The 14,487-nt window shown below is 39.1% G+C and overlaps 3 protein-coding genes across 3 annotated transcripts; 2 read left to right on the top strand and 1 right to left on the bottom strand.

The window, feature by feature from the left end:
- Positions 1-43: 43 nt before the first annotated feature.
- Positions 44-3,051, top strand: ccdc43 (coiled-coil domain containing 43). The gene is made up of 5 exons (XM_023282071.3): positions 44-245; positions 814-907; positions 1,621-1,756; positions 1,930-1,985; positions 2,179-3,051. The coding sequence occupies exons 1-5, from the start codon at positions 72-74 to the stop codon at positions 2,364-2,366; spliced, it is 648 nt and encodes a 215-aa protein (XP_023137839.1). The 5' UTR covers positions 44-71; the 3' UTR covers positions 2,367-3,051.
- A 153-nt stretch (positions 3,052-3,204) lies between these two features.
- moto (minamoto) lies at positions 3,205-9,137 on the bottom strand. The gene is made up of 7 exons (XM_035953651.2): positions 8,496-9,137; positions 7,966-8,138; positions 7,650-7,751; positions 5,999-7,490; positions 5,427-5,561; positions 4,575-4,752; positions 3,205-4,430 (listed from the first exon to the last, which is right to left on the bottom strand). The coding sequence occupies exons 1-7, from the start codon at positions 8,556-8,558 to the stop codon at positions 4,240-4,242; spliced, it is 2,334 nt and encodes a 777-aa protein (XP_035809544.1). The 5' UTR covers positions 8,559-9,137; the 3' UTR covers positions 3,205-4,239.
- Positions 9,138-11,613: 2,476 nt separating this feature from the next.
- On the top strand, positions 11,614-14,285 carry fzd2 (frizzled class receptor 2). The gene has a single exon (XM_023282063.3). The coding sequence runs from the start codon at positions 11,794-11,796 to the stop codon at positions 13,435-13,437; it is 1,644 nt and encodes a 547-aa protein (XP_023137831.1). The 5' UTR covers positions 11,614-11,793; the 3' UTR covers positions 13,438-14,285.
- The last annotated feature ends 202 nt before the right edge of the window (positions 14,286-14,487 follow it).

Below are 14,487 nucleotides of genomic sequence, written 5' to 3'. Positions count from 1 at the left end.
TTTTTTTAACATTTTTCACAGGCAATCACAGAGGACAGCCGGGCGGCAATGAAGGACCCGAAAGGGCCAAGATGGCTGCGCCCTTGACAGACGCCGGGGAGTTTGAAAGCTGGCTAAATGATCGGCTAGACTCGTTGGAAGTAGACCGAGAGGTGTACGGGGTGTACATTTTAGGGATTTTACAAGAAGAGGAGAGCGACGAGGAGAAAGAAGATGCGCTTCAAGGAATTTTATCCGCATTTCTGGTGAATATCCAAAGCGGCATGTTCCGCTCAGCCACCGAGCCTGTTCTCTCATTTGTTGCTGTCTGTCTTGTCTGCCGGGTGGTACCTAATGACAGTGCTGATGTCAGCTGTTATTTCTGGAGCTAAATATCGACGTTTAGACGCAGGTGCGTTTCTTGAGCCAAAGTCCACACACACCCTAAGGCAGTGATCTGAGTTTTTATTTCCTGCCACACCAAACCCCGTTCAAAAATCTGGGATTTGCAGATAGTTTTCGGCTTGATCAGCAGTGACACGCACCAAGCAACGAATGAGTCAATACGCTACACTTCCTCAAAGCTTTTTGGCGTACACGGTTTAGAAATGTCACTGTCAAATCCACTGTGCTGTTTAGTAGATGCATGTTAATAATTGCTTAATCTTATACGTGTTCATTGAGGCTAAAAATTACCTGTGTCTCCACCTGGTAATCAAATAAGTAGTGGGATCACAATACCACTTGATTTATTTAATACCAACAGCAGAATATGAGCTTTTTTTTGTAATTCAAGTACTTAGATTACTTTGTAATGTTGTCATTTGTATGCAGGATGAGGACACCATGGAAGATGTCTGCAAACAGATCATCAAGCAGTGGACAGAGTGTTGCAGTCGATCAGCAGCCAAAAGAGATGCTGAAGATGGTATTTATGTAACTTTGATTCATCCACTTTCATGATGTCACTGATTTTTTTCTCTCTCTAGCTAGCTTGCATAAGTCAGCAACTCTTTGGGAAGAAGCCATCATGTTGGCAGGAATTCTAGTGATCTTGCAGAACATCAACATTCAGTACTTTACACTTAAATTGTACCTGTGAGTTAACGCACATTAAAAAAATACCCTACAATCCAAACACACTATGTATATATACATGAATAGCAATCAAAAAAAAATCAAGCCAACAGGCTCATCAGCTCATTTAAATCTTGAGTAAACAGAGAAAAGACAGCTTGCTACAGAGTCTGTCTTTAATACTAGTCAAACATACAGAGGCATTAGCTCTTTCCATAGAAGATGCCTTCTTCTCAGTTTGAAGTGCACAGAGAGACTTGTCTTGGGAAGAGATTAACATTTCCAGGGGAAAAAAGAAACAAAAATAGCTCCTGAGATTGCAGAAAGTTTCTCTTGTCTGAAGAAGGGTTTATGCCAGAAAGTAATTACTGCAGTTTCTTTTGTCAGTATTATTGGAATGAGATTGTTTAGTGTAGCCATGATGATGTGCTATACGGTCTGCTGTTTCTGTTAACATACCTTCATATTGACAGCATAAAGCAGGTAGTTTTATTGCAGTGGATAGTACTAAATGTTGTCATTATTTGTTTAGTTTGAATGTGTTCTGTCATTCCTTTTCTGTAGCTGAGGTCCAGGCCATTGCCAGTATGATCGAAAAACAAGCTCAGATTGTGGTGAAGCAGAAGGAGGTGTCTGAGGAGTCAAAGAAAAGGAAAGAGGCCCTTCTCGCCCAATACGCTAACGTAACAGACGAAGAGGAATATCCTTGATTTTTGTGGATTAAATTGACAGGAAGGCTACACGCTTTTTGTGCACTCAGAGACAGGGTCCGTGAGCATATTCATTGAAAGAGGTAAGCAAAAAAATGAATTGTTGCATCATCCTATACAGTTATGATTTCTAGGATGTCAGTTCTTTCCTTAACAAAAGCACTGAAGCTGAAGAAGAGGAGCAAACAAGTGGAAATAACTTTACAGGAAATGACAAATGTATCCTTTTTGAAATTGTATGCGAACACATGCTTTTAAAAACACGTTATTAAGTCCTACTACATGAATGGATAATGCCGTAGTTGCAGAACCATGACTGCATGATACAGCGTTACAATCATTCACACCATCTTAGTGATCATATGTAGTAATGATAATTTTGCATCCAGCTGTCCTTTACTCAAAGTGTCAGCTCTGTTCAAGAACACCAATGTGGAGGAGGTGCTGAACAGACAAAAGCAAAAGCGAGACCAGGCTCGTGAGGATGCTCAGAAGAAGAAGGAAATGGACAAGATGCAGCGAGAGAAAGACAAACTAGCCAAACAAGACAGAAAAGAGAAGGAAAAGAAGCGTACACAAAAAGGTGAACGCAAAAGATAAAACCAAACAAGAGGACACTTTGCAAGTGAAAGATTTTTCTTACAAGAAAAAAAGATTGTCGTCAACTCTTTTTAGCTAAACCTCGCCATCACTCATGTTCATCAGATCCTCCTCGTGAATTACATTCTGTATCTCATAGCATGTGTAAAAAATCAGTGAATTGGATGTTGTGCAGAACCAAAATTCCTTATATTTAGTTCTCCCTGATTTAAATCAGATACAGAAAGATGTCTGGGAATAAAGCTGCAAATCTTAAACTAATGACAACTGTGATAGCGTCATGTTGTTGGTCAACAAATGTGACGTGGTTTAGTGTTGACTGAATTATCCCAAAATTATCAGAGTGTACACCTGAAACACAAATTGGACTAATCACGGTAAAAGTGGAGAAATCCTTGTGAAGCAGCTCAGTCTGCAGTTTCTGCTGTTGTCATTTGTGCCAACACCTTGTAAATGCCTTTTATTTCTGCACAACTTCTATGTAAAGGCTGGTGCTGCTGTCAGACATCATTGCTTGCTTTTCAATGCTTTAGGTTAAAGTTTTACTGTGTAGACATTTTGTTGAAGAATAGAACAAAGGAGCAGTTGGTAAATTATACCTCAAATATATCATGTACCATCATTTCAGTGTTTATACTGAGGTTCAACATCTTTTTAAATTAATAAAAAAAACATTTTTCAACAATTTGGATTGTTTTATTTTGTATTTTTCAGTTGAGAAAACAATTAACAAGAAAAAACACAACCAGAGCATTAAAACTCAACAGAACAACCCTGCTCATATTCATGAAGATGAGTCCCCCTACAGGATGTCTCAAAGCTAATGTCAAAATTTTCTTCTTGACTTAGCTTTGTAATGAATACACACTTTGGCCCCTTGCTGACAAACTTTCACACTTCACTGATGATAATATTTTATAATGTAATAAATGCATTTAAATTTTTAATGCTGAACTTTGAATGCTTTAGTATGTTTGCAGTTCTGACCCAGAAATTTCATATAAATTAAACAGATTTATGATCACACATTTAACAGCAGAAGAAAAAAAGTTTCAGATACTAAATGGAACACTTTAGGAAAAAAATATAATTTAGTATATTCATTGTAAAGTACTTAAGTAGAACAAGTCTTCAAAGACCCCTGCATTCAGAGAATTATTTTTTTTTAAACTTAGCTATGTTACATTTCACTGATACATTTATTCATGTTACGCTTCTCACTGGAAGTGTGATTATTGCCTTTAAATGTAAAACACTGAACCCTTCCTCCAGATATTTTAGAATTGTTGGCACATTTCAAATTCCACCAAATTGCAGATTAAAAAAAAACTTTTTGATTACAGGATGTTTAAGGTTAGATCAGAAAAACTCAAGCTGCAGAAATTAATGAACTTTAGAGAAAACAGGTTAATGTTTAGCATGCTACTGCCCTGGTGATTCAATTATTGCGTGGTAATTCTCAGAACTGAGGTTCCAATAAATAAGTAAAACAATGAAGAATTCACTGAAATCTTCCACATAAATAGTGCCTTTAAATACAACAGTGATGGAGCAAGATTCGTGTTGATTTGGAACTGACACTTATTAAATGAATTTAGGTTAAGATGCAGCAGGACAAATTACATTTCATGCAATTCCTACGAAACAGAAGAAGCCTTTCGGTGCCAAAAATGCAGTCACTTAGCTTCACAATACTCATATCATGTTCTGCAATGATCCATGTGTTGCAGATAAAATGTCATGTTGACTTGCAGGTAAGTAATACTATAAGAACATTAATTTTTGTCTCTCTTCTGACTATGGGACACTAATAAATAGGGCACTCTGGAGTGATTTTAATTTAACCGATACCTTTAACTTATAACCTGCTAAATCATAACTTAAACGAGCAAATTTCAAATGGAGAGAAGCATTTCTCACTACATGTGTCCTCCTTGTTAACATGGTGGTCCTGCACCTTGACAGGCTTTGGCAGTGTCATCCGGAGGGCACACCACAGAGCTGTACGGAGTTTTCTAGTGGTAGTAGCTAGGTCCTTCAGTGAAATGATCATCAACAGGGTGTCTAGGAAGCAGAAGCAAGTTAGGTCCAGCAGCATATCATAAAAACAAAGACAGATAGATAAAAGTTTATTGAAATTTACAGTGTAACAGCAGCAAATAGAAGAACAGTTTGAATAGAAAAATAGAAATATGAAATATGGGTTACCCCTGTCCTCTGTGAAATGAGGTTTCTGTCGCTGATGTTTGGTCATGTTTGCAGTGTCCTCCATGCATCTTGCCTGCGTGATGTAAATAGCCATATGATGCCTCTTCAGTGCTGTGTGAATGTTGCTGTGTAGGGGAGTGCTACACAGACACTCCATTCGTTCCAGAAGGCTTTCCACCTGCAACACACCAACATAATCTGCTTTTATATTCCTTACTCAGTTTGTACCAGAGTTTAAGAAAAACTATACTAACATTTACTTAGTTTTTATCCATGTATGCTTAATAATTTTAAATAAATTAACTTACTGTTCCAAACAACAGTGACATAGCATCAAAACATAGGTAAAATCTCAATAAAAGGAATATAACTTTTTAACTAAACTAGATTTGCAAACAGAAATGTAAAACTGGGTCAGGTTCATTTACATGCCAGTTAATGGTATTTTTGATCTGTGGAAATCAGTACAAAAAATTCTGGGATACCAACCAAACCCAGGATTTAGCCTTTCTTACCATGATGGCTCATTAATCAGCTATTACACAAATACAATGCACAGAAACAGTTATTTATCAACAAGACATTCTAAAAGATTAACTGTCTTATTGGGTCTATACTTTGTACACAAGTATGTTTTTTTAAATTATGATAGTGACGATAAATGAAAATGAGAAGAAATTCAATAATCATCTAAACTAAGAAAATCAGCACAGAAATATTTAGGGGAATAGTTGTTTCTCAACAACTCAAATATTTGCTAAATAAATCTGTAAAATTTTCAGGACACAATGCTGCTGTGACAAAACACACCAGTAGGTGGCAGTATGAATGCAGTTACTTCAGGGGTCTCACCTTTGCTTGTTCTCTTGTCTGATTAACAATCAGGTGGTCGATTCTTGTGGGGTTTGGTGGAGTTTTGGGCAGGTTAATGTTGGTCACTGCTGCAGGCCTTTTCCCAAAAAATGTTTTGTTAAGGATGGCCTCTATCTAAAAAAAAAAATTTAAAAGTGACAACATGACATCCCGATATTAAATAGTTTCAAACAATAGTTGGATAAATAGTAATTGTCTACATGAGAAACTAAAACTAAATTCACCTCTATCTCAAGGTGGAGTTAAATATTTGTCAGTAACCTGGCTTCAACCTAGGCCCAAACTGAAAAAAATGTTTTCCTCCCAGCATAGTAAGGTGCACAGCCCTACAGTAAAAATCTTAGAATTATAGCTGGGCCAGTATAGGTATGTTTGGCAGCTGAATACGCTCAGTACCATGTTTTTATTAACAACTGAATGGGAAGAAAGTAAACTCTATACTGCCAGTGCTGTTCCATTGAAAACACAAAAGTGGCTGTGAAATCATTCCCGATAATGAACCCCAGACAGACATATTTTATTAGACACAAAATCAGACTTCAATAGCATACCTTCTTTCTCTCTTTCTCCAAACACCTCCATTGCTCATAACACTCATCCAGGTAGAAGCACGGCTGGATCACAGGTCCCCCTTGATTCGTCATCACTGAAGTCATCATGGCTGAGGCCGGGACACGATGAGTGCTCTCTCCTCTGCGGGTCCTTATGTCACCAATATAAGACTTGAAAACTGGAGACTCATTGGCTGACATTACATCACCCACATTAGCACCAGGAACCCCACATCCATAGGGTAATGTGGATTGAGAGCTGACGTTTGTGTTGATGGACATGCTGGACTGTCTCCTGAGGTCATTTACAGGATACATGAAAGGCATGACCTGCTGTACATTCCCTCCACTGAACATGCTGTTTTCTCCATCAAATCTTTGAGACTGCATGCTGCCCTGGAAGTCAAAGTATGGGCTTTGTGAGAAGTGCTGTTTATCCCCCTCTCTCATGTGAGCACTGGTCTGGGGCCTCCTAGAGAAGAGTTCTCCCTGTAGTCCAGACATATGCATCCTCTTCTTTTCCTTCTGCATCTGTGGCTTGATATTGTTCTGTATCTGGCTCTGCTGGATATGATGGTTTAAATATTGGTTCATGCTTACGTTAATGTTCTCTCTGTGCGTTGTCATCTTGTTTTGGTATTGATTTGGGAAGTTTAAAGTTGCAGAGAATTGCTTTGATTGCTGGAAACCCTCTGGGTTTTGAGGGGTGAAATCTGGCAGACCTTGAAAAGCATCATGTTTAAATGTTTGTTTCCTCGCTCCTTCATTTCTTTCCCTCTGCACTGTCCCAAATTCTCCCACCAGCTGTTTTGGGATCTGCATTGCGGGAGTACTTTGTGTTGACATCACAGGGCTGGTAGTTTTCCATTCTTCAACCAGACTATCTTCAATGTGCATGCCCAATGCCTGCTTGTGCATATTTGGAAAGTCTCCACGACGTACGCTATCAGCCATGAATGACTGAAAACTGCTGACCAGCTGGTTTATGTCTTCTGGCACATACTGCTCATTGCAAGTGGGCTTTATGCCGCTCTGGATCAAGTGGTCTTCATAGAAAGGATCAAAGCTGGTGCTGCTCATTTCATTTTGAGGTCTAAATATGTCACTGAGGTTGAGAAAATTATTCATAGGTTGTCCAACCTCTCTGTCATTATAAGCTGACATGCTGACTGGTTGTATCTGTGATGGGTAGGTACTTCCTGCACTGGGCAATGGTAGAGCTGGTGGCAACTTCTGGGGAGGGCGGCAGTAGCTGTCTCCATTAGGCAAATTAAAAAGCCATTCTTGATTGATAGCAAAGCCATTGGACTGTTGACTCAACTCTTCAACATCTTTGTCCACTGGTGCTTGCTGTGTTTTACTGAAAGTCTCATGGGATACTTGGTTTGGAAAAGAAGGATTATGCTGTGTGTTACCTTCTGATTGAAAATACTGTAGCAGTTCTTCTCTCAATGTTTTTGGAGACCAGATGGGACTGCATGTAGGTAGGCTCCTAAAATAACAATAGAGGACTTTCTTTAATGCCAGAGATCACAAAAACAACACATTCATTTTCAAAAGAGTAAAACATACAAATCAACTCTGACGCAAATCATACAATACATACTGTAATATAAACCAAAATCTGTGAAAATGTCAAACCTTGACATACCCTTGGCTGAAGTAGCTGCGCTGTGAATCTGCTTCATCCAAAATATTTGACACTAGACCTTGCAGGTCAGTCTCCTCGTCACAATCAGCGTTATCAGGTTTCCTTAGAGTAAAAAGGCATGTTCTTAGAGCTGCACTCATTTTTTTCTTTCACAACTTCCCTCATATTGCCACAATAAGAATTAAACCCAGTGTGTTTCATTACATCTGAAAAACAGAATAAAATCCCAAACCTATGATTGCATGTAATAGCAGTGTGATTGCACTAATGAACTATATTTTGGCTGAATGTTTCTGAACACAGTTAATAAGAATACCTGCTTTTAATGCTGCTCTGGGAGCAACTGGTAAGCTCACAGGGGTCATCCTGAGTATTGCAAGACCACGCCGCAAAGGATGTGGTATCCTGTTCCTGCCGCGAGGCATCAGCGACAGAAACGAAGGGCAAAGCCATGCTATTACTGTTTGCACCACTCACATTAACACCAGCCTGAAAGAGAAAAGCTGGACAACTGAATTTTCTTCATTACACAAAGCAGATTGATACAAAAATTAGAATTCATAGAACAAGTTTCTTAGGTTTCACTATTGCTTGGCATTTCATATGCCATGCAAGAATCAGAACGTCATTAACAGTTTGGGCTTGAAATTACTGAAATATATCTCAAAACTGAAAAAAGGGGGATCAATGGCATGATATTCGTCTGTGTTAGAATATACCATAGATAGATATGGGCATGTCTGATGAACAGTACTATTTCACCAATTGTCCAATTATAGACCCCTAACAGAGGTAAACTGCTACCGCAAATATGTCATCTTACTTATTTACCAAAGTATTTCTTACCTGACGCTGGTATGTGTGAAAAAGTGAATTTGCAAGTGTGTTCTGATGCCGGTCAAATGCCATCTTAAACTCCCTGATGATTCCTTAGAACTCCATTACTGGTCTGGCAAAATACAAAGTAGTCATTGTTAACTTTTGATATAGCCTTATATAGTAAATACGACAAAGATAAGAGAAACGCAGAAATGGTAGAAATGATGAGCTAACTGCTGTTTCAAGGAAAGCAAATCAACTAGCTAACCTACGGGACCTAACTAGCCGTTGAGGGACGTGCATTAAGCTAGCTTTGACGCTGCCTTGGCTAATTCGGACTGTAGTTTTAGCACTTTGAAACTTGTGCCCGGCCGGCAAATTTAGCAAACTTCCAAATAATGAAAAAAAACATGATATCTGAGTAACATGTACCCGTCAAACCCAGAGCCAACTTACCCGCATTAGGTTAAGAAACGGGAACTTTTGGAGTTTAACAGGTTTCCGGGCACTCGGTACCTTATCCTGAAACGCTCTCGTGGCACCCCAGCTTGACCCCCGTCATTGCCCTCGCGACCTGACCGCTCATTGGCTGAGCCGGAGCGATTCTGTTTTTAGTCCAATTAGCATAAAGATAGATATCCAGCTGCATAGCAACATCTGGTGTCACCCTCCCCCATGTTTTTAGGCCGCAGTGACTCATGGCGCAGGTGGTCCTGCCGCTCTACCTGCAGTTTATCCTATCATCATCATTCTAATAATAATAATAATAATAATAATAATAATAATAATAATAATAATAATAATAATAATAATAATAATAATAATAATAATAATAATAATAATAATAATGTTATTGTTATTATTATTATTATTATTAGTAGTAGTAGTAGTAGTAGTAGTAGTAGTAGTAGTAGTAGTAGTAGTAGTAGTATTCATGCATTCTATTATGAATATAAGGGGATTTTCTAATTCATATTACAATACTTTTTTTTATCGTGCATATTGCATCAGTTCTGTTCGATTGATGTCGGTTAAGGGATTTATAGAAAAGAGTAATAAGAATATTTTTGACCATTATTATTATTATCATTATCATTGTTGTTGTTATATATTATGTTTTGCATATAATGGCATCTTGTCACCATACTCATTGACACTTTTTAAAAATATATTAAAGCAGTTTGGTTTATTTGAGTAAATTCAGCTACTGAGTTAAGTGTAAATTTGATCAATGTTATTATTATTACTACTACTACTACTACTACTACTACTAGTAGTAGTAGTAGTAGTAGTAGTAGTAGTGCATTCTATTTTGCATATGATAGCATATATTTAACTATATATATTTACTATTTACAGTAGTTTTATATACATTAGATCAATATGAAAGAAAAAAACTTATTCCAACATTATGTACCAAGTAAAAAATGTACCATTATTGCTACTATTATAACAGTTATAATGACTAGTACTACTACTACTACTAATACTACTAATGTCTCTCTTTTTTAAACTAACTCAGATCACTAAAGTAATTTAATTATAAATAACCATTATAAAGATAATACAAGGCTGACCTCGCTCTTATATGATCAATGATTCCTTCTGTAATTTAGTCCTTGGTTTGTTTTCTTTCAGATTTTATATTCATTCATTTATTTATTTATTTATTGTTCTTTAATATGTACTGGGAGGATATGCCAATTTGTTTTAAATTTCCATTAAAGTATTTTGAAATTTTGTTTTAAATATTTTTTCTAGTGCAGAAAATTGTGGTAAATAATGATGGAAACAGGTTGAACTAGAACAAAAATACGTTTCTTTTCTTTAAGACAAGTATTTTGGCCGTACTCAAATCCAGACTTGCGTCATCTCTGATGTATTGGATATGATGCATTTTCTTGATTGCACATGTGCAAGAAATGTAGAAAAGATAAATACCTGAATAGTTTACGCTTTCACACGTTTATATCTAAATATTTATTTGTGATTTTTTTCTTTGGTTTGTGTAAAGTTTAACGATTGATATTTGCATTTAGAATGATTTATAAGCAAATTCAATCCTGAAACACGGGACTGTAGTTTTTAATTTCCAGTTCTAAACTGATTACTTATTTAGTTCGCTTTATTTGAAGCAGATAGAGTTCAGTCAAGTAATCCATATAGTTCACGGTTATTTATCTAGGAGTTAGACGTGCAGATTGAATGATTGGCGAACTTGAAGATGGAACGAGAACATGACGTGGACGCTGAAGTGCTCCACTAGGTGGAAGAGTGTACCTCCTCCTGGTCCTCCTCCCATGGACATATTAGATGAAGGGGAACTTGAAAGTCTGATTGGGCCACGCAAATCCAGCTGTGGAGTCAAGTTGAACAATATTTGTAAAGTACGACCAATAGGCAAGACATGGTACCTTCAGAATAAAAGCATACATAAGCCTCAGCATCATTTGCATTTTACTTATTTATAATGAACGTGACGATAGTGTGGTGTTCTTATTAGAATAATATGAACTGGATGGTGAAGAAGAAGAATTACTATCACTGTTGTTGTTTAGTTGTTGTTATTATTATGCATTAAAACAGTAATTTAAAAAAACAGCTTTTGTGTTAAACCTCACTGCAGGCAAACTCTTGTTGGAAAAAGCATTTGCTTTTTGTTACATCAAATATTTGTGTTACTGTAGCAGCTCACTGAAAGACTGCCATACCTCACTTGGTGCAATATCAGCACATTCAAATCTGTGCATTAGTAATATTTTGTCCCTTTAAAGCTTCATGCCATCTGTGCACTATAGATATTAGCTGTGCAGTATCAGTATTTCTTATATTGGTATTGCTACTCATGCAAAAATCTGTGCAATACCGATATGTGCAGTGTTGTCATTTTTCTTATTCAAAGGAATCAGTGCAATGTTTGAATAGTCATATATGGAAGAATCTGTACCCATGCACATTTTTGTATATTGTTACACTATCCCCTTCGTTGCTGTAACACTGCAGCTTTCCCCGTGTGATCCATGAAGGCTCATCCCATCCTATTTTCTTGTAGTAAAACGCTTATGTTATGCCTTTATTTTGAAAGGAACGTTGCAGCTTATTTCTTACTATGAGTGCCTTGACAGTGCTGGAGAAATCGGAGTTGTGGAAAAGAAAGTCAGCCAGCAGTGTTGAAGTAGAGACTAAGCACAAAGAAAACAGCGTTCAGGTCTTTACCATCACACTTTTTGCATTAAAAAAAAAAGTTACCGAGGAAGTGCTTGCAGAGCTGACGATACACGCGAAATAAACTTACAAGAAGTTAATCGGCCTTAAACTTGGAGAGATGACTTTTTGCAAGACTTGGGGTGTTGCGGTCCTGCTTATGCCTCTGCTGATATCAGCTCAGTATCCAGGGGACAACGGGATAGTGGTCCCAGAGCATGGATTTTGTCAGCCGATTTCGATCCCTCTGTGCACGGACATAGCCTACAACCAAACCATCATGCCCAATTTGGTGGGCCACTACAACCAGGAGGACGCAGGGCTGGAGGTGCACCAGTTTTACCCCCTGGTGAAGGTACAGTGCTCCCCGGAGTTGAAATTTTTCCTGTGCTCCATGTATGCGCCTGTGTGCACCGTTTTGGAGAAGGCCATTCCTCCATGCAGGTCCATCTGCGAGAGGGCCAAGCAGGGATGCGAGGCTCTTATGAACAAATTTGGCTTTCAGTGGCCGGACAGACTGCGCTGTGAGAACTTCCCTGTCCTGGGAGACGGACAAATCTGTGTGGGCCAAAACGACTCCTCCACATCCACCGTCCCCACCACGGCTGTAACAGGGACCCAGGACCCCTCCACAGGGACCCAGGACCACTCCTTCCGCTGCCCGTCAGTTTTAAAAGTTCCTCCATATTTGAATTACAATTTTTTGGAGGAGAAGGACTGTGCAGCTCCCTGTGAGTCATCAAAGAGCGGTGGGAAGATGTTTTTCAGTGATAAAGAGATTCATTTCTCCCGCATATGGATTCTAGTTTGGTCTGTGCTTTGTTGTGCGTCTACTTTATTCACAGTTACCACTTATTTAGTTGACATGCAACGCTTCAGATACCCTGAGCGGCCCATCATCTTCTTGTCTGGCTGCTACACTATGGTCTCCATAGCCTACATAGCTGGCTACTTCCTCGGGGATAAGGTGGTGTGCAATGACAGCTTCAACCCTGAGGGCTACAAGACCATCGTCCAAGGCACCAAAAAGGAAGGCTGCACCATCCTCTTCATGATGCTCTACTTCTTCAGCATGGCCAGCTCCATCTGGTGGGTCATCCTGTCCCTCACCTGGTTCCTGGCAGCAGGTATGAAGTGGGGCCACGAGGCCATCGAGGCACACTCTCAGTATTTCCACCTGGCAGCCTGGGCAGTTCCAGCTGTAAAGACCATCAGCATCCTGGCCATCGGGCAGATTGAAGGCGATGTGCTCAGTGGTGTCTGCTTTGTGAGTCTCAGCAACCTGGACCCTCTGCGGGGCTTCGTGTTGGCCCCTCTCTTCGTGTACCTCTTCATCGGCACCTCTTTCTTACTGGCCGGCTTTGTGTCACTATTCAGAATCCGCACCATCATGAAACACGACGGCACCAAGACGGAGAAGCTGGAGCGACTGATGGTGCGCATCGGGGTGTTCAGTGTGCTCTACACCGTCCCTGCTACCATTGTTATCGCCTGCTTCTTCTACGAGCAGGCCTTCCGCCCCCACTGGGAGCGGAGCTGGGTCATCCATAACTGCAGGAGCCTGGCCATTCCCTGCCCTCTGCAGGCCAGAGCTCACACTCCACACATGACCCCTGACTTCACTGTCTACATGATCAAGTACCTGATGACACTGATAGTGGGCATCACCTCTGGTTTCTGGATCTGGTCTGGAAAGACTCTGCACTCCTGGCACAAGTTCTACACGAGGCTGACAAATGGCAAACATGGGGAGACCACAGTGTAGAATAAAGAGGCAAAGTGTTGCTGGGACTAATTTGTGTTTTATTACCTTCCTCGTGTGATAGGTGAGTAGCACAGTGAGTAGCTATAGGTTTTTACAGCATTTGTGTTTGCCTCAGCTTTATAGTCACTTATGCATGCCAGACTGAGGGTTAGGTTTTGACAAAAAAGACAAGCTGGATAAACACGGACTCAACCTGACTGTCTGAACAAATAACAATCATGGCTACGGATGCCATGTGCTGAAATACTCTCCTCATCCTCTCTGGCTCTTTCTTAAAGCCACCATAAACTCCAGGGGAGTGATGATCCAGCAGCCAAGACCACAGAGACTGAGGAAATGAGCTGTGGAAGAATGACTTTTTTTCCCTATTTGTACACATTTCATGTAAAATTTAATGGAATTGTAAATAGTATTTGTAAAAACATGAAATTATATATTTGTATTTAAAGAAAGTAAATACTTTTTCTTATCTGCCAGTGTACTTTACTGCTTTACTTACTTTTGCACAGCCCAAATGTAGACATGCCTGTTTTTGTTAATTCCTGTTGATAAATTATGTCTTTTTTTATGACAACAATACTACAGTGTCTACATTTCAGTCTGTTGGATGACTTTCAAGAAGCTTTTTTTTTTTCGATTAGCACACTGTACCATTACTCTTCTTTAACCAAAAACATGTGCTGAGTTTCTGCAGAATGTGCAGATATCATCAAACAGCTACATCAAATGCCTGACACTTAATTGTAGTTTAAGGAGGGAAAGCTTGCTTTGTGTTTTTCTTTCATTTCTTTTCCCTTCCATATGTTCAGTATTATTTTTAATGATTAAATGCTCTTGATAACACGTTATTTTCTTTGATAAAAGCACAGTTATGTTGTTTTCTCAAGGGGGCAAGGGTTGTGTCACACCTGAACATCTGTTGCCTCAGACTGGCAGGCAACAGTAAAAGAGATTATTGGAATTCTTAATGGAAACACAAGACTGGAGCCCTCTGGGAAATACAAGGAATGAGTTTATACTGACACTGCCAGTTGAACACACCTCTCCTGT

This window comes from Amphiprion ocellaris, chromosome 19, assembly GCF_022539595.1.
Source record: "Amphiprion ocellaris isolate individual 3 ecotype Okinawa chromosome 19, ASM2253959v1, whole genome shotgun sequence".
Classification (NCBI taxonomy): Eukaryota; Metazoa; Chordata; class Actinopteri; family Pomacentridae; genus Amphiprion; species Amphiprion ocellaris.
The sequence above is the reverse complement of the archived record's forward strand: the minus strand, read 5'-3'. Positions and strand labels throughout refer to the sequence as shown.